The sequence below is a fragment of the Stenella coeruleoalba genome (genome assembly GCF_951394435.1).
Source record: "Stenella coeruleoalba genome assembly, chromosome: 19".
In the NCBI taxonomy this organism is placed as follows: Eukaryota; Metazoa; Chordata; class Mammalia; order Artiodactyla; family Delphinidae; genus Stenella; species Stenella coeruleoalba.
Window position 1 is genome coordinate 60537667 of NC_137165.1, and position 19834 is coordinate 60557500.

At 52.9% G+C, this 19834-nt stretch overlaps 1 protein-coding gene across 1 annotated transcript in view; it reads left to right on the plus strand.

Moving 5' to 3' along the window:
- Positions 1–19834, plus strand: part of PRKCA (protein kinase C alpha) — a 364235-nt gene that overhangs the window by 276055 nt on the left and 68346 nt on the right. The window contains exons 6-8 of the mRNA XM_079904472.1: positions 13651–13807; positions 14859–14993; positions 15236–15332. Coding sequence (XP_079760598.1) covers positions 13651–13807; positions 14859–14993; positions 15236–15332 — 389 coding nt within the window. The remainder of the gene's footprint in view (positions 1–13650; positions 13808–14858; positions 14994–15235; positions 15333–19834) is intronic.

The following is a 19834-nucleotide window of genomic DNA, read 5'->3' on the forward strand; positions in this document are numbered from 1 at the left end:
CAAAAAACCAAAAAACGATGCCCGCACGTTTGGGATGGGGTTGGGGGGCGGGGAGTTATTACGATCAGAGCCCTCCACGCCCCCAAACAGACGCACATGTGGAAACGCGGCAGGTCTAAAGGCAGGAGCGAGTGTTGGGAGGGGGGTAGCGGCTGACTCTGGCCGTTTGTCCTAAGGCTCCACGGCTCACCCAGAGGCGGCCCCGCCCCAGCCCCTGGAGGCCAATTCCAGGGTAGTCCTGACTGACTAATACACCAGGATGCCGGTTAATTTACAGTGTCCACGTGTCTGTCGGCTTCATCAGAGCAGTCTCTCCAGTGTAGTCAAGATACCCAGAAGGCAACTCGTAATGAACCCGTTTTATTGATTCGCCGTGTGAAACACTGTCCCGTAGACTGTGAACGGCAGAAACCCCCTGGGGAGGGGCCTTCTTTCCCAGTAGACAGACGTCAGGGGGCTCAGGACACTGCCAAGTGAACGTGGAATTATAACGAGGGAACTGGGTAAACGTTTCATGGCATCGGGCTGAGATGTAACATTTATCTCGGGACAGAGGCAGCTGTGCTCCTGGGGCCAGAGGCCCTTGAGGTTGAATAGACGCTTCTCTGTGGGCCTTTCCGCAGGCACCCCTGGCGTTTGCCTCGGCACCTCGGCTTTCTCTGTCTTATTTGAACGTATTCATGCTGCAGCAGCCGGTCCTACACGTCTGGGAACCATCTGTCTTCTCAGGGGACTTTGCCAAGCTCTCCTCTGATCCAGTGTTGAAAGAGCCCGGAGTTCGTTGATATCCAAAGATGACCTGTGCTCCCCTCAGCGCTTTGTTTCTCAGGGACAAGAAATCACTTCATTTTAGCTCTGAAATTCTACAAGTCCCTTTATCCTAATTCTTCGCAGAATTATCTTCCCCCAGTCTGATTCTGTCTTTCCAGATGATCCGTATGAAGTACCTCCGAGTAGTAGAGGAGGAGTGTTGAGCTCGACTTCAGACCTGTGGCCGCACCTGCAGCCTCTCTCCCAGCCCTTCCCCACCCCAGCTCTCGGGGGTCAGGGGAGCCTCCAAACCTATGTGCAGGATTTTGTATCTGCATTCTGGGAGGGAGAGCGGCCACAGCTGTCATCTTCCCCATGGTGTCCTGTGACCCCCCCTCCCATATTTAGGAATGATTTCCAGGATGAAGGGCAATGGGAAAGAAGCAGCACTTAAAGCGTTTGGAGAAACAAAGTTTTCCCCCCAGATTTCTCACCCAGCCAAACTGCCGTTCGTCGCACATATTCTCATCTATGCGAGGGCTCAGAAGATACACCACCCACGTGCCTCTCCTGAAAACAAGTTATTTAAAGCCCAGCTAAAGAGGACTGCAAGATGAGGGGGAAGCAAAATTTCAAGTTCCGGAACGGGAAGGTCACAGTACATAAGGATAAAGCAGTAGCATTAACATCGGTTGGACATCTTGATGCGAAAAATACGAAAACTATAAATCATATAAAAATCGTAACAATGATTGGGAATTCCAAAATCTAGACAATTTTATGGTAACAAAGATGGAAAATGGGATGGGTGGTGATACGTGAGGGATGAGGTAGGAGAACGTAGCACGCACAAGTCTTCAGACACGGGAGGGAGGTGGGCAGAAGGTCCTGTCTTACTCTTTGACGGTCAGAGAAATGTAGAATTTTTTAAGTGGGGCTGAATCTTTAAGACGGTCATCAGTAGAATTAAAGCAAGATTTATAGTTTCTAAAATTTCTGGAAAAGATTAAGGCAAACGAAGCACCGTATGACAGGACTGAAAACAGCGAATAAGGAGGCGAAAGAGTGATCGGTAACAGAAGTGGGCAGAGGCCGTTCAGAATCGAGGTGAAGAATGTGCTGGAATCCCCCTCTCCCCACTAGCTGGTAACCCGTGCCAGGTACCCCTGAATCCCTCTCAGTCTCAGCTTCCCCGTCTACAAACCGTGGATTCCAATTAGGGTTATTATGGGGGTTTTAATATGTCCAAAGTTCTGAACATTTCGTCAGACACAGACTTGTGCTTAAAATACAGTTTTAGGGCTTCCCTGGTGGCGCAGTGGATGAGAGTCCGCCTGCCGATGCAGGGGACGCGGGTTCGTGCCCCGGTCCAGGAGGATCCCACATGCCGCGGAGCGGCTGGGCCCGTGAGCCATGGCCGCTGAGCCTGCGTGTCCGGAGCCTGTGCTCCGCAACGGGAGACGCCACAACAGTGAGAGGCCCGCGTACCGCAAAAAAAAAAAAAAAAAAAAAATAGTTTTAAACTTCCCGTAGTTTTCAGATTAAAAAAAAAAATTCAGCTATACATATTTCTATTAATGGAATTTGAACCTTGTAGGAGAGGAGAAAACTCTTTCTCTTTCTACCCTTGCGGCTTCTCGGCTGGGGCTCTGTAACGAAAGACAAATTAACAAGAGAAAAACAAACCCATTTCTTTAATGTAAATGTTACATGACACAGGGGCCTCCATAAGGCAATAAAGACCCAAAGAAACTGTTAAACCGGAGTGTTTTTGTACCAGGTTTAATGAAAAGTGGAAAGTCGTGGAAAACTAAAGGACGGAGGAGATGATCGCAGAGCAGTGAGCTGGGGGGGGGGGGGGGTGCTTCGTGAGGCCTGTCCGCTCGCATCCCTCCCAGTCATTCACCGGCTGGAGATAAGGATGCCCCTCTCCTCCAGGTCTGGGGAAGGCGCTTCTCACATGAGGGTCTGAAGACCTGCTTCACGGGAGACGGGAAAGGTCAGCATCCCCTTCCTGCACCTGCCGTTTCTCAGATTCCTCCAGCTGAAAGTGTGCAGTCTGCCAAGGTGTCCTCTTTTGGGGGTGGGGTGTCCTGAACCCCATCAGCATAAAGCAAAATGACCCATGAACACTAAGAATAAAGAATGGACAAATTTATCAGGCGAACAGAAAAAGGGCAGCTGAAGTGGAATTGCCCTGAGTCAGGAAACGAGGCACCTGGATGCAAAAGGCTGTATTTCAAAACGCGTTGGAAATCTCGAGCAATTGAAAGTGCAGGCTTGTTGCAGGAATTCCCAGGAAGTTGAATGTGACAAAAGAGATGGCCTGATATCAACAAGCAGAAGCCACTTGATCCAGGGGAGGAGGGATGGCTCATTTCACGAATGCTGTTGGGAAAGTTGTCTAAACATTTGGAAGAAAAAAGGAAATTAGATCTTGCCTCACACTGTACACCAAAATAAATTTCCAGTGGATTTAAAAGTTGAATATAAAAAAAGAAACAAAATAATTAAAGAAAACATAAGTTAATATTTGGCTAACCTCAGAAAAGGCAAGGATTTTCTGAAGGTGAAAGAAATGGAAGCAATAAAAAAGGAAATTTTTGACAGATTTAACTGTACAAAAACTTAAGCTGCTGTGTTTCTAGAAGCATGAAATCTAAGTGGAGTTTGCAGCAAACATGACAAAGGGCTGTTACCATTCCTTCGTGTCTGAAGAACTCTTCTGACCTGGTAGGAAAATTCTTTAACACCCTATAGGAAACTTGAACAAGGAGGAAATCAAAGAAAAAGAAACACTAATGGCCGAATAACATAGCAGGGGAAAAAAGTCAAACCTCAAAAATAACCAAGGAAGCCAAAATTACGGTGTTATTTTAAACTTCTGTCCCCACAAAAAAGAAATATTAATGGCCAGATAACCGTTTCGGGGAGGGGGGAGTTAAACTTCAAAAATAAAGGAGCCACGGTTACAGGGTTTTTGTTAATTTTTATCCCCCCGCCCTTCGTGAGACCTCGGTATGACTTCGGGGAGTGACGTGGCAATACGTGTCAGGGTCTCGAGTGATTTTACTCCCTTTGATCCACTTCTGATAATAATAACGTAGCCTGAGGAGGAAACCGAATTCAGATGGATATTTAAGCATGAAGATGAGCTGTTGCCATGTTATTATACAAAGGTGAAGAACTTTAGCTATATAGATGGCCTGAAACAGGGAATTGATCAAATACATTATGATATAGCTGGAAAATGGGGTGTCAGGCATTTAAAATGCTTTCAAAACAGGCCTTGTTATGTTATAAAGGCAGTTTCTCGAACTGTGTTTGTAGATAGGAATTCTATAAAAATAAATATTTCAGTATAGATGGATGCAGAGCAAGGAGCCCAGCAGTAACTGTGCCAGCAGTGGCGCTCCTCTACAGTGGAAGGATCGGTGATGTTAATTTTCTTCTTTATACTTTCATGTATTTCAGTTTTTGAATGATGAGTATATCCATTCTTCTCATAATAAGGAAAATAAGTGTTTCTTAAAACCTTCTGACGTTGTTTATACAGAATCATTTGGGGCTCTCATAACCTAGAAAATATTATTTCTCTCACAACCAGATTCCATTTCCTTTGGGAACATCGGGGTTATAGAACTTCAATAGCAGTTATTTTCCACTAACCGGAAGAAGGAAAGTAGTGAAATACTTACGATTCTTTTCCAAGGACAAAAAATTGCTTTTTCTCTTCTCACACCAAACTCCTCTAGGTTCTCTTTCATAAGTTTTACGGGATTTTGGTTGAAGAGTTGCTGACTCGAGTTTCCTGGCATTGAATGCCACTGGATTTCCTGGGACAGAAATTACATTCTTACCACCAAATAGTGAGTCTCACCAATGAAACAGAACATTCAGTGAATGGGTCCTGAAGTGGGAGATAGTGAGGGTCCCAGAATCCGGATGTATGTACCAGTGGGGGAGGGCTGAGCAGCTGTATTTTTAGTGAAGCTCATTTTTCTTGCCTTTGTCTTTGGCCATAATGGAAGCAAATAGGACAAAACATATGGGGCACATTTTCTTAACATGGAAGAGATCAGATCCGGAATTCTGCGGGTTTTGACACAGACAGTGTCAGCGGACTTGACGCATTGTAATTAGATCAGATGGGGCAAAGCAAACAGCACCAGGAGCCCAGTTTGTTCACAGAATCACAGTTTTGACTGTTACCCAGTCACAAATGGCTCATTGTGGCTGATGACACCTTTGCATTTTATTCCTGAAATCCAGAGATGTTCTGCACGCGAATGGCCCTTTCCCGAGTGTAAGTGGTCCTTTCCGGTATGTTTCCCCTGAAATCTGGGGCCATGTCATGTCCTTTAGCCTTTGTGGCTCAGTGACCCTTTCTTCAGAGCAGTTAACGTTTTCTGAAAAGTGCCCGCCTCCTTTTGGCCCGGCTTTATTCTCCACTGAAAAGACCTGTGAGGTTTTTCCTTGTCCGAGAGTCCCTCCAGATGGACGCGTTATGAACTGCAGCCCAGAGAAGCGGCGTTTACCAGTGTTCCAGAGCCTGCTTTAGCTTCTCAGCCCAACGAGGATCCCCGGGGCTTTCGCAGGTTGTGCTGACCAGGTGAGGGGGACACCCAGGTGGGGCCTGGTGCAGCCCCTGCTCTCGAGTTGCTACGAAATCTGTGGAGATGAAGCTCCGGTGGGCCGGGTGGGCGGGGGAGGGAAGGTCCGAGAAGATGGGTGTGGTGCCCAGGTCAGGGCTGTAGCCCTGGGAGGGATGGATGGAGCGTGGACCCCGGGTGGCCCAGGGGACAGGGGTGGCGTGGAGATTCGACGATTTAGGAAACAGTTACTGAGCGTGTGTCGCGGAGCTCCTCTAGGCAGTAGGGCTTCAGAATCATTAGGAGCAAAATGACGGGCCTCCTCGGCGCGGAGGGAGTGTCATGGCGGGGTTAGCGGTAAGCGTGATGGGTTGGGACCGGGGCCAGCTCCAGTCTTGCCACCTTCACCAGGTGAATGTGGAACCGGGTGTGGAGTGTCCCTAAGACTGAGATAGAAATGTTAAAGTAAACAACAGAGAATGGAGGCTGTGGACCTCTTTTCTACGTTGGGAGCCTCAAAACTGCCGTGTCACTCAAGCTGTGATTGAAGATCTCTCTGTCCCGATTCGTTCGTGAGGGAGTGACGTAGCTTTTGTGTGTCCTCGCTAAAGCGCCCTAGTGACCGGTCCCACGAGTCCCCATCAGCTCCCCATCCAGCAAGTGCCCATCCTTCACTGTTGGAGGAATGACCTTCTTCCGCCAGGTCAAGCTCGGCCACTAGGGGCACCCGTGAGTTCATGGAGAACCGCGCGGCCCGTGGGCAGCCTTCCCCACCAAGGCCTCCCTCCCGTCCAGGAGCGGCCCCAGCCCGTCCTCACTGCCCATCGCGAGGGCTGCTCCGGACCCCTGCCCGCCCCCGGCAAAGTAGGAGTCCCCCCAGAGGGACACTCCCTCTCCCTTAGACGCAGGTCCTGAAGGGTGTGGAGAAAGGAAGGTCCCTCTGTCCTTGGGGCACTGGCTCTGAAGGCATCCAGCAAGGATCCCCAACCCGGGGCCCACGGGTGCCCGAAAATTGTCATAAGACTGTAATCCTGTGTTCAGGGAGCTTGTGGCTTAAAGAGAAGGAAGATGGGCCCAGGGTGCTGTCAGGTGGCCGTGTCACCCGGCACCGTGGACACCCGTGTGCGCCAGGGAGGACTCGGGCGCTTTCGCCCTCTGCGCCCGCCCCTCGTGCCAGCCGAGCCTGCCCTCGCCCTGCCTCCGCGGCGACCTCCTGGGCCACCCGACGGCCTGTGGCCTGGAGGGTCCCGGCCCTTCCCGGGGCCCCGAGCTCCACCTGGGACCTGCCCACACCGGCTGGGGCTCATCCCCCCGACGGCTCAAGGAGCTCAGATCCCGGCCTGGCACCTGTCTAGCCCGCTGCTGGACAGCTTGGCCGCCCCCCGAAACAGCTCGTGCGAAGGACGTTCGGTACATCCTGTTCCGGAAGCAATCTGTCACCCACCAGTCTCCCCAGCAGAATTTGCCACGAGTTCTGACTTCTGGTGCAGAACTGACAGACTCTGAGGCACGGCTGCTCCTCTTGCAGCATCGTCAGTGGAGGCCCGAAGGAGAGGCAGAAACAAGCCTTGGGAACAGGGTGTCCTTCCCAGTTCCGTGACCGGGGAAGGAGCTGTCTGGTGGGGCTGGGCTTCGGAGCTGCTCGGCCTGGTGGGAGGGCTTTTCCCCTTTTTCTATCTGATGCAGCCCATCGGTGCTTGAGACGCTCCTGAACGAGGCCCCCATGGGCTGCCGGGAGGGAGACTTTCTCAGCAGGACAAGCCCTCAGCTCTGCGAGCCCAGCCCGATGGAGTGGGAAGCCCAGGGGCCTGTCTGTGCTGGTCGCTCCTCCAGTGGACCCGCTGGTTTGCATCCAGGACTGACGAGCACACATTCCTTTAAAATTCCCTCTTCCAGAGAAGCCGTTGCCTGATCCCAGAATGGCCCCATTGATGCCTTGTCACGCTCTGTTTGCACTTGGGTGTGACCGGGCTGGGGGGAGGGGTTGGCAAATTGCAGCAGGTCAGGGCCCCCAGGAGGCTGCAAATCCGGTTTGTCTAGGAGAGCAGACTCCTGTGCAGACCTAGAAGCCTCCTGCAGCCTGGGCGGGGAGGAAGCAGGCATGAGTACACGTGAGAGGGGTCGGCTCCCGAGGTTCTAGGACAGGACGTGAGAAACAGAGGACAGAGGTGAACTCTGGTTCCTGTTAGGGGACACGCTGTCTCTCCTCAGCCCCAGCCCAGGACCCTCCCAAGCTTTAGGACGAGGTCAGAGTTCACAGGGCTCAGGAGGGGCCAGAAGGGCCCAGAGGCTCCTCTCCCGCGTCAGTCTCCCCTCAGACATTCGCTGTGTCGGTGGTGGTGGTGGGGCTTGGCTCCGTGTCAGGGATCCATGAACTGTGGCTTGAGGGCCGGATCTGGCCCACAGCCTGTTTCTTTTAAATAAAGCTTTATTGGCACACAGCATCGTTCCTGCGTGTGGGTGGGCAGGGCTTCCCCTCTGGCCTCCTCAGTGTCATGAGCTCTGGATGCTTTCGGGCCCCAAGTCTTGGGGCCACTGTGGTCTTGGTCCAGGCGCTGGCCTGTCAGTTCTTAGGCTGATGTCAGCCTGTCCCAGAGGCCCAGCGTACTAAGTGATTTTAGAATTGTACCCTGGAAACCACTGCACTCACATCTTTTAATCCGGTGCCACGGCCGCCTTAGCTAAGGTCAAGGCACCAAAGCAGAAACGGAGTCGTACAGCTTTACTGTCCTTCCCACCAGCCCCTCTGGGCCACGTCCACAGCTCGACCTAAGTGTGTTCACTTAACCCTCCACGCTCGGCCGCCTCCCTCCTTCCAGTGGAGGCCTCTGTGGTCTCTGCTTCCTCCCCATCGTCTGGGAGAAGCCGAGGCCAATTTTACTACCTCTCCCCTGGGACTTGGTCTGGACCGAGTCAGTTTTATCCAGTAACAAGGGAAAGCTGGCTTTTACACAATCGCTAGCCATCCTCGGCGTGGCCGCTGGTTGGCTTTGTGTAGCAAACAGGTTGTAACACCTCTCTCTGCCTCTGAGTCCCCGTCTACAGGTGGCCTTGCGGCAGCGTAAAGAGCTCACACCAGCGCCTGCCGCGCAGTGGTCTCCCCAGGAACGCGGTCCCTTCCCATCGCCGCCATGTCCACTAGCTTCCTGGGAAGCAGAGAGTCAGGGACCAGCTGCACCCTGCATGCCATGTGGTCAAGGCCAGCCGTTCTCCATGGAGAAATGACAGACCACACACACCCCCAGACCCATTTCCGCCTTCTCGCTAAAGGCGAATCTCTTAGGAATGAAATAACCCATCAGATCTCTCTGTCGTTAAACTTACACTCAAGTGCGATCGTATTTTTATAAGGAATTAACTTACAGGTCTAGAGCTCTCTGGAAGAAGGTGCTGTGGCTGTCTGATAATTCTCAGAACTAATGCTCTATGTTTGAGGACATGGCTCATGGATTTGGGAGCTCCGTCACTCTGCTGCCTGATGGCAGACGACCCCAGGATCAGGTGTCTACAGACGCTGACCCTTTGCCAGTTTTCTGCCCTTGCCTGTCCCCCCGGCATGTTTGCACGCACATCTCTTTTGCTCTTGGTAACTTTAAAGGAAGAAGAGTTTGTGGGGGGTTTCTGGTAGTGTCGGAAAACATAACTTTTGCTTTTCCGTGCTGTGGGGTAGGATTATAGCATCTCGTTTACTCTTGCCTTTGCTGTGGAGCGAGGTTGGAGGTGGCAGGGGCTCACAGGGTCCGCACACACTCCACAGGCCTGACGTTCACAGCAAGTCCCCGTTCTGAACCTTTGTGCTCGTTGGCTTTTTAAGCAGATGCCACGAGCAAGCGTGCTCTTAGAGGGAGGAAAGAAGGCGCTGAAAGCAGAGAATTATTTTCTAAAGCAGAACAGATCATTTGAAGGGCTGCGTGGTCCTTGAATCGGAAGGCACCGCTTTGGGCATCGCCGGTGTCCCCACCCAGATGTGAACTCTGTGATGGACAAGGTCGCTGTGCGTCAGTGACGACCAGTCCAGTCCGCGGGCGCCGGGGATGCAGCTGTGTCCTCGACCAAACTTCCGCTTCGTAAGCCTTCAGAGCCTCCCCTTGCCCCGTGCCCGGCCGGAGTGCCCGAAGGTGACCTCAGCGTGAGGTTAAAACCCCCAGGGAGGCAGGCAGGTGGGACGGGGGGCTCTAGGTGGGTTCGGGGGTGTTGGCTTTTATGTTAGGTGACGGGGATGAGCTCGGGGGTGTCTGATGTATTGTCACACTTGATAATTTACGCTGCATATATTCTTGGGATCAAGAGACCATCTGGACCATTCTCTGAATGGATCAAGGATTGCATGGAATTGGGGTTTTGTTTTTTGGGTTTTTTTTTTAATCCCAAGCTATTTTGGAACAATTAAGAGCTGACTATTGAACTTTGGCCTGACCCCGAGGTCTGGAAACTCCATGCTCTATGAACTGTCCTTTTAGTAAGCTTGGTGTCTTTACCCTGAGGAGACAGCCCTGCTTCCTGGATTGGACAGGAGGGCCAGGTGGCAGTGGTGGTGGTGACGATGATGTTAGAGGTAGCAAACACTGTGTAACACGAGCAGTGATGGCCAGTGCTCAGGCCACAGCTCACACACGCCAGGTCCCCTTCTCTATACTTTGCATGTATTAGCTCACTTAATCTTCACAGCAACCCTGTGACACAGACACTGTTATGGTTCCTGTTTGGCAGATGAACAAGCTGAGAAGTGGGGTAACTTGTCCCGAGTCACACAGCTAATCAGCATTAGAGCAAGGATTTGAAGCCAGCTGCCCACGCTCCTGGCCGCTAAGTTATCCTGCCCTGAGCGGTCAGCCACCATCTGCAGCCTCTGTCCCGCACGGTGAACCTGACCGTCGCTGTGCATCCTCAGCTGGGCCTCAGGCAGTCCCTGGCTACGAGCCTGTGGGCGTGGCTCGCCTCCCTGAGAGAGCCTGGCGGCCACCCCTCCTGCCCACTGTCCTGCATCCTCACCTCCGCTTCCCCATCAGGCAGGTGCTTGGCAAAACCCCTGGCTCCCTTCCTAAGCGTTGGCTGTTCCGTCTACGCTGGGACACCTCCGAGGTAGATGCCCCGGTCTGGCGAGGGCTGTCCGGTCCAGAGCTCATGTGAGCCTCCCCCCATACGCCTGGACACTTAATTCAAAACTCACATGTCCCGGGCTCGCCTGGCCACCTACATCAGGCATCTCTGGGGCACCGTGGAGGTATTCCTCGATCTCCATCGTCTTATTTGAATGGATTTTGTCCAGAAGGGATCTCTTAACATTATCAGGAAATTATATAAACTTTCATCCCCAGGCTGCTTTTTCTCAAGGCTGGGCTTGACATCCAATCCTTTCAAAATAGGCACCTCAAGCCAAAAGATGGTCATATAATTATATTCTGTATTTCTGTTAAAGTTCTAGAATGACAACAGACTTCCATTCTGAAAAGCGAATGCCAAGGCCTCACGGTTCTTCACAGCATAAGCTCTCAGGCCAGCTTCTGAACGTCTGAACGTTCGGGGTTGTGTTCTCTCCCAGAAACTTCCATCAACAACAACAAGGATCATAATCACTATTGGGTTCTTACCGTGTGCCTGGCACTGTTCCGAGCACTCTACATGTAGGAACGTATATAATTCTCATAATTTCCCAGATGAGGAGACCAAGGCGTGGGAAGGTTAAGTCTGTTGCCAGGGTTACACGGCCACAGAGCAGCAGAGCCAGAACCCAGACACAGGCGGCCTGGTCCCCGAGCCCACACTCCCAGCAGGTGGGACCCTGAGCTGGTGGCTCCCAAGCCCGATTCAGGTGTCCGGGCAGGGGGGCTGTTCCCCGCTACACTAAGAAATTGAAATGTGGACCCACCGTCTACTTGGGTGACAGTTGGAATGGATGACTGTTTTCAACTTAAATGATAGTGTTTCAGTAGGAAGCTCACAGCTTTAATCCCATCAAGACTTTAGCTCATCACCATTCAGAAGACATAGGCCGTAGATGGCTGTGTGTGTGCCGGCCGTCAGGACCCTCGCTCTTGGATGGAAAAGCCGGGGCCCACACTCATTCTGCACCTGGCAGGACTCTTGGCAGCCTTGACGGTTCCTCGTTAGTTCATCTGGGATGCAGCCTCCGTGTTAGACGTTCCGGAGCTTTGTTCTGCCTTTTAAAAAGCGTCTGGTTCTCATTCCAGTGATCAGGTGGAGAGAAGCTTTGGCCCTTCCATTCTCCGTGGGAGAACTTCATTTCTATGCTCAAAGTTTTCGTCTTTTGTGATACTCGGGTTGCTGTTTTATTCTGCGTTGCGTTAAAACCTCCGTGAGCTTGGGGGAATTCTCAGGTGGCCAGGGCCCCTGGAGACCTCCTACCTCACTGAAGATTTTGAAATTGTGCGCAGAGGGATGAGGCCGAAACACCGCGTCTGGGGCGTCGTATGTGCTCACGTCGTGCAGTCTTTTTTTTTCCTCCACCATTTTCCAAGTTGCCAACAGTATAAGGCATTTTATATACGTTATTTCATTCTCACAACAATCCTGTACCTCTGGAAATATGCCCCTGTTCACTTTTCTAGATGAAGAAACAGAGGCTCGTGAGCTTAAGTTTCCAGTACTTGGGGTTACACAGTGGAGGTGGGCTTTGGAAGCAGGTCGGCTGAGCTCCAGATCCTGGGGTGCGTACTTGCTTCTGTCTGTCCCCTGCCAGCTGGATGGGGTTAGGCACTGTCTCACGGGGAAGAATCCTTGGAGGGCGTGAGTGGTGTACGAGAAACACACGGCCGGCTTCTCTGTGGCTTGTCGCCCTGAGGCAGCTCGCTGCCCCTCAGACCATTAGAGTACGGTCCCACCTGTCACCTTCCTGTGCCAAGGCTTCCAGGCAAGGAAGGTGACGGCACTCAGCGTGTCCCCGGTCGTTCGGGCAGCGCTCGTCTGTGGCTTCTGCCATTAGGGCTCTGCCCGGAGACCCAGTGTCTTTAGCACCCTTCCATCCCCCTCTATCCCTGCCCACTGCCAACGCTAGCACCTTCTTCTGAAATTCTTCCAAACCCCTCATTTAACAATCAAACTAAGCTGACCATCTGTGCTAACGGGCTGGAGCAGTGGTCCGCCAGCTTTCCCACAGAATCACCCGGAGGCTTGGTAAACACAGGTCACCTGACCGCACCCCCCTGCCCAAGTTCTGACTCAGCCGGTGATGCTGACATTGCTGGTCCAGGAGCTGCACTGTGAAAGTCGCTGGCCTAGAGATCCTGGTCCCAGGTGGATGTGTCCCCATGGCATCCGGCTCACCAGGGGCCCCGATGATGGGAGATTTCAGCCACGTTGGGGAAGAGGGTGAGGAAGACATCGGTGTGCGGGCTCCGGCCTCTGTCCCTTCTTATCAGAGTGATGGATGATTGACGGGCAGGGGCTTCAGCCCTCGCACTGTCACGAGCCTCCGCCAGCTGCACCTCTGAGCCTGCCTTCCTCTGAGGGAGAAGCAGCCTTTCCTCCTCGTTATTTTGCGTTTGCATACGAGTGCTTCTTCATCTAGACTATACGTTGGGGTCACCTGGAGTCTTAGGAAGCGCTTCAGAGTCTGAAATTCTGGAGTGGGGCCTGTGAGTCTGTGTGTCTCCTCGGTGCCCAGGTGCTGCCCCAGGTGCTGCTGGAAGGTGGGCCTGCCCTTGGTGTCAGGCTGCAGCCCCTGTGAGGCACCTCCTGCGTTACTGCCTGTGCACTGGTAGCTCTAGCCGCTGCTGCACAAGGGTTCACCTGGAGAGCGTCTAAAAGCTTGCCCCCGCCCCGACTAGAGATTCTGAGCTAGTTGTGAGCGTTGGAATTTTCAACCCCCTCCCACGCGATCCTAACGTACAGCCAGTTTAGAAACCACCAGCCTTTGCAGAGGAAAGAGGTGACTGCCAGGAGTTCAAGTGCTGCTGGACCATAGACTAGTCTGCCGGTTGCTTGGGTGGGGAGGCGGGCCATTCCCCCAGAGGGGGCTGCCAGTGACCCCTGGGGATCTCACTACGATGCAGATGCTGCTTCACAGGTTTGGGGTGTGACCCAGGTGTCACAGGTGCTGCTGGACCAGGCTGGTGCCGCGTCTCAAGGCTTGACCACAGGGGCCTCCCCAACACCCGTTACCCCTGGCAGGGGTGGCGGGGGGCAGCTCCTCTCGTGTTGAGGGTCCGAGGCTCTGGATCCAAACCTCCTCTCCTTTCAACGCCATCTTGACGTCTCTCGATCAGCTGGGTCCTGACGCAGGACGCCCGGCAACAAGGGTCTGTTCTAGTTTTGTAACATTGGATCTTTCTTCCTTCTCTCTTCACAGTACGAGATGCAAAAAATCTCATCCCTATGGATCCAAATGGGCTTTCAGATCCTTACGTGAAGCTGAAGCTTATTCCTGACCCCAAGAACGAAAGCAAACAAAAAACCAAAACCATCCGTTCCACGCTGAACCCCCAGTGGAATGAGTCCTTTACGTTGTAAGTTGAATCCTCTCTTCCTGATGGCTTTCCTCCCTCACATTGTTAGCAGTGATGAGCTGGGCTTTATAAACGTCTTGAAACATTGTTTCATCCCTAAGCCCTTCTCCTGTGGCAGCTAGAGAGGTAGTGTGGTCACCCCTGTCTGATGGATAGAAACTCGGTTTACCAAGACTTACGTGACGCAGGCCCCAAATTACCATCAGTAACTTCTGTGCAAAAAAATTCTTCTACGTTACAGATGATATAAAAATGTATAGTGTGTCCCACCTCTTGATGGACTTAGGGTTTTTTTTAAGGGTTACAAGAGGGTGTAGGTAAGAGTTTAAACAATAATTTTAAAAACATGGAGTAAGTGAGTACCATAGAAGCTGCTGTTGCCACTGAAATGGGAAGATTATCCTTATGTCTCAGCAGGGAAGACTTCCTGGAGAAGGTGCCATTTAAAGTGGATGTGAAAGGAATGTGAGGATTTCAGAGGCGGAGATGGGAGGAGGGAAGGAAGGGAGGAGGGGGTGGCCTAAGCAAGTCAGGGGCAAGAAAGCACTGAGTGCAGCTGAGCACAGCAAGAGGTCCTCTTTGTAGAGGAGAACACAGGAAGCATTTGTGCACAACCAGAAGGTAGCTCTGTCTAGGATATAGATCAGAGGCTGTCCAGCTTTGCTCTGTGAAGGGCTGGATGGTAAATAGTTTAGACCTTATGGGTCATACAGTCTCTGTTGCAGGTACACAGCTATGCTGTTCTAGGTTCTAAGCAGCCATAGACAATATGTGTCTCGTCAAACGGCCATGACTGTATTCCAATAAAACTTTATTTACAAAAGCAAGCAGTGGGCCTGATTTGGCCCTTGGCTCATAGTTTGCTAACCCCTAGTCTAGAGCCTCGTTAGCCAAGGGGCTGGTACTTTGTTGGTGATGGGGAACCCCAGGAAGAGAATTGAATACAAGATTCTTTTGAATCTCAGGCTCAGATCATGAGCATGTGACATGTCCCCCAAAATCATGATCAAGATAACCGTGTGTGTGTGTGTGTGTGTGTGTTCTTTCGTAGCAAATTAAAACCTTCGGATAAAGACCGACGACTGTCCGTAGAGATCTGGGACTGGGATCGAACAACCAGGAACGACTTCATGGGGTCCCTTTCCTTCGGAGTCTCGGAGCTGATGAAGATGCCGGCCAGTGGATGGTGAGGAAGCCCGAGCGTGTCTGTGTGAGCCAGGGGTTAATTGTCCGGAAATATTAGCACGACTAGAGATTCCGGAAACGGGCCGGTTTAAGTCCAGAGTGACTGTTGATCACCAAGTTACCTGGGTACCATCTCCCCGGGGGATGCATTTCAGAAACAGCTGGACTAGAGCCTTGGGGTGCGGGTGAGCCTGGGTGGTACCAGCGTGGGGCTCAGCCCCTCCTCCCCCCTGTCTCTGAAAGGTACAAGCTGCTGAACCAAGAGGAGGGTGAGTACTACAACGTGCCCATTCCAGAAGGCGACGAGGAAGGCAACGCGGAGCTGAGGCAGAAGTTCGAGGTGAGGAGACAGCGCGGCGGCTTGACCACCTTTCCGCGTAGAAAGCTCCGCTCCAGGAAGGGCCAGGTGTTTGTGATCCCGTGTCTGGAAGGCAGACCGTCATTTAAATGCTACTCTTGTGCTTTATGTAAAGCGTAAATGTTGCGCGATCACCTTCCTTTGCAAGCTGTTGACATTCTGTGGCTTTGATCGTTTAGAGACAGGAGATTGGAAACAGCCCAGAAGTGAGTGTGGCTGGTTCCTGTTTAAGGAATCGGTTTGGCGTCAGCGGGGAGACGGCCCGGGTCTAGCCTCCTCCAGGTGGGCAGGAAGTCACCTGGGCCTTAACCTGGGAGGCTGTTCAGGTGTCATTATCAGGCCAGAAGCTTAATTTTCACTGCAGATCACTGGGAAGGGCAGGTCCTTCTCATCCTCCCCCTGGGTGCGTGTCTGCCTCTGTCCCGGTTTTGTCACCTGCCACCCCGACTTCCCTCTCTCTCCTCCTGTCAATCCCTGCTTCTCACTACTTAGCAGACGTCTCGGCCTTTCATGAACGTTCTTTCCTCCAGGCATCCGCCTTATGTTCCAAGTCACAGCTCTTCATTTTTCCCTGTTTCTCTAATCACCTGTGCGCTGGCTGTTGGAGGGATTCATTCTAGCAGCCCACGGAGTCTCTGTACCTGGCCCGTCCCTAGGGAAGTTTTCCCTTCCTCGGGCTCATTAGGATGCCCTGCAGAAGCGCACGCGTGCACACACGCGTCTGCACAGAGACCTGCCATTGGCACTAACGGGACGATGCTCTCGTGCGCCATCGGCGCTAACGGGACGATGCTCTCGTGCGCCATCGGCGCTAACGGGACGATGCTCTCGTGCGCCATTGGCACTAACGGGACGATGCTCTCGTGTGCCTCCTCTTCTTGCCGTGGCTTTCTTCTTCCAAGTAAAATCCTGTCCCAGAGACGCATACAGGTCATATCCAGAGAGACTGGGTTCCGAAGGACGTAAAACACAAAAATGTTCAAAGTGCTTTGTCACCGATACCTGGTTTGCCTGTTGATGGCAAACACTTAAGGGCAGGGGCTGCGAGCCTGGGTGCCCTTGGGAGCGTAAAGGGGTGAAATCGGTCCCCGAGAATATAAGTAAACAGCGGTGACGGCGGGCGGGACAGCGGGATGCAGTGCGCACGCAGGCGGCACCCCCACCCCGGGCCCCAGCCGACGGCGGCCGAGCTCGAAGCGGGTCACGTGCTGCCGGATCTTCCAGTGCTTCCGGGGAAGCCACAAGGCCAGGTTTTCACGCGGCGCATGTTCTGATTCAATCTAGCATCAGCAGCCAATTAAAGGTTGAACTTTGTGTTAGTCAAACATGTATCTGTTGCCTTAGACGCAGGGAGGATCCAGCCAGTGAGAACCAGCTTGTAATCTGTGCCCTCAAGAAACAGAGATGAAGTTCGCTGCGAAGAGGCTTACATAGCTGGAAGCATGGGGTGCAGGCTTACATAGCTGGAAGCACGGGGTGCAGGTGCAGGCTTACATAGCTGGAAGCATTCAAGTGCAAGGCCGCCCGCTAGGGTCTGGGGGCGCTTCAGGCGCCTCTGCGAGGCGTGGCTCTTGTCTGATTGCTTCTTCCGTCCCGTCACCATCCCCCCGCTCCCCGCCACAGGAGCACAGGTGCCTGGAACGCTGCCAGGAGGGCTGCTTCCCTGACCCCATGCCCCCCGCCCCCTGAGAAGGGAACCCTTCTAGAGAGAGTGTCGGGACGGAGGGGAACCCAGGGGCTAAGGAGACCCTGCCTGCGTCCCGCGTGGGGTGCAGGTGCAGGTCACCGGCCGTGGGGCTCAGGGCCATGGGAGGTGCGGGGCGCACCTGGGGGAGGAGGGTGCTCGGGCCTCGCGGTGGCGTCGCTCGTGGTAACGTCTGAGGCTTCTCTTTGCTGGTGGAAAAACACTGATGCACGTCTCAGGCTTCATTTCTGTGGCTTCCTGGTGAGTGACCTTCCAGTTTTTCTGGGCGGTGAGTTTAGCTTTTTACAAACGTCAGCGTTCCAAACTCAAAACAAAAACAAAACAACCCGGGCTAGAGAGCTTGAGGCTGGAGGGCAGCGTTTCTCTCCGGGGGCGGGTTAGGGGCTGTGTGCGTTGAGCCTGGCGCTGTTCAACGCCTCGGCTCTGGGGGTGTGAACGTCACGGACCCGGCGGTGGCGTCGCGGGCTTTGCTGAAGGGCCTCCCCCGTCCAGCTCTGTGAGCGCTGTGCCCGGGGCGCCTGGTGGACCACGCTCCAGCCTTTCCTCTCAGCGCCCCCCGGCTGTGTCCCCAGGCTTTGCCAGTCACCGCGGCTCACTTAGAGCATTTGTAAGGCGCTCTGCAAGAGGCTGCGCGGGAAGCCGCTTGCCAGCATCACCGAGATGCTGAGAGTCTGGGGACCCCTCTCGTGCGGCCATTCAGACTGGGCAGATCGGATTCTAGGCAGGGCCTCGATTGTCCAGTGGTGGGGTCTGGAAATGGGGAAGTTGCAGGGTTTCCCCAGCACCAGCCTGCTGTGAGCCAGGCTGTGAAAGCCAGGTCCACGTTGCAGCAGCCCTGGGTGGCAGCCAGCCTGCCCGAACGGGCCCCAGTGGCATCAGGCTGTGAGTTAGGACGCTGCCTCTGGACGCCCCTGTTTCGTCCCTCTCAGCCCCCAGCCGCAGCGTGACCGCCTCGCAGCATCTACAGAATCCCCTGTGTTCCCTTCCCTCCATGTGATACATGCCGTGGACTTGCTTTCCATACCAGTGCTCCCGCCCCACACCCACTCTTTTACAGATACTTTCCCAGTTTGATTCAGCTGAGTGCAATTTTCTTTAAAATTTCAAGTTCCGTGGTGAATCAGGAGTGGCTGAAACACAACACACAGTTAGTCTTGTTAGGAACAAGCCTTCCTCAGTGGGATTGTAGAACCTCTAGTCTATAGGGTTATTCTTTCCATGTCCAGCTCTGTTTTCTAGGAAGAGTTAACTCAACTCTGGTTTTCGAATCCTTCCCCGGAAATTAAAAGTCATTGTCTTATGAAAGAAAAATCAAAACAAATGAGCGTTTACAACTCAGCCACTGCACTAGTATTTATCTGCTCATAATATGGGAAAAGATTTCAAATTTATTGTTGATTCTAGAATCTTGGCAAACAGAATGATCAGTGAGTGAAGCTCTTAGGAGCCCAGGAGAATCCCAGGATGGTTGGAAATGACCTTACTCTGTAATGTGTTGTCCCACCGGAATTCGTCTGCCTAAAAGTTGAAGCCAGAACCTTGACTGTGATATTCACGGGCAGCGCGTCCGTGGGCCTTTAACCTGTACCGTGTTTGTCTTCAAATAAAGTGCACGTGGACCCCGATTCACAAACATAAATTATATATTTGTTCACTAATAAGGTTTCCAGCAATGAATAAAGCAAACCGTCCCCCCATCTGTGGAGGTTAGGCTCTGTACCTGTGAGCCTGGCTTCAGATCTTTTTGGGAACAATGCAGGAAGCGTATTGGGAAATAAACAGAACCCCCTGTGCTGGGCAGTGACCCCCTGGGCCCCCCGCCGCTGTTGAGGACATCAGGTCTCCTGTTCCTTACTCCCGCTTCTGGGCCCCGCTCCCCGTGGAGAGGCTTGCGGTCAGAGGCCAGGAAGAGGGGCTGCTTTCCCTCAGAGGTGACCAGCGATGGGTTAGCCGTGCCCGGCAGACTTTCCTTCAAGGGTCCCCTGATAAATGCTTCCGGCTTTACACAGCACGGGGTCTCTGGCACAGCTGCTCACCTCTGCCTTCGTAGCAGGAAAGCGGCCCCAGACGAGATGTCAGCAAATGGGTTTGGTTGCGTTCCAACAGCACGTTACTTACGAGAACAGGCGCCGGGCCAGCTCCGGCCCGTGGGTTACCAGCCCCTGGCTCAGCCCGTGGACCCGAGAGTCAGACCTGGTTCTGCCACCTGTTAGCCATGTGACCTTCCTGTGTGTGTCCTTCGCTGTAAATGGGAATAATAGCAGTATTTACTTCACAGAACTGTTCCGAAGATTAGTCAGAGGAAAGTTCCAAGAGCGCACTTGTGCGGCGTTAGCTCCTAGCATCCGCTCTGTATGCTCCACTGCAAAAGCTGGGTTACTGAGGGCACTCTTCTTTTAACTTTAGGAGCTTCCCTTAAAAAATGAGTTTTCACGTTGCAATCGTGCTGTAAGTAATGGGCACGTTCGAAGTTCTGTAGCCCCGCCGTGTGATGAAATAGAGCCTCATGGTAAGAACTTTGTCGCCGTTTAATAACATTGTTTTTATGGAGGGATCTGTCCTCATTTACATTGACACGGATTTCTGGAACATAATGTGTGTAAACTTCGTGTAACTGGCAATGGATCAGATAATCCCTGGACAAAACAGGGTTTCAGCAGTTCTCAGGGGAGGAGAATTCCGACGCTGAGGAGTCAGTCTGCATGGGCGCTTCTGCAGGGGCTTGGTTTAGGGTCCCGGTTAAACACTCCAGGTGAGCACATCTGGAAGGTGCTGGCTG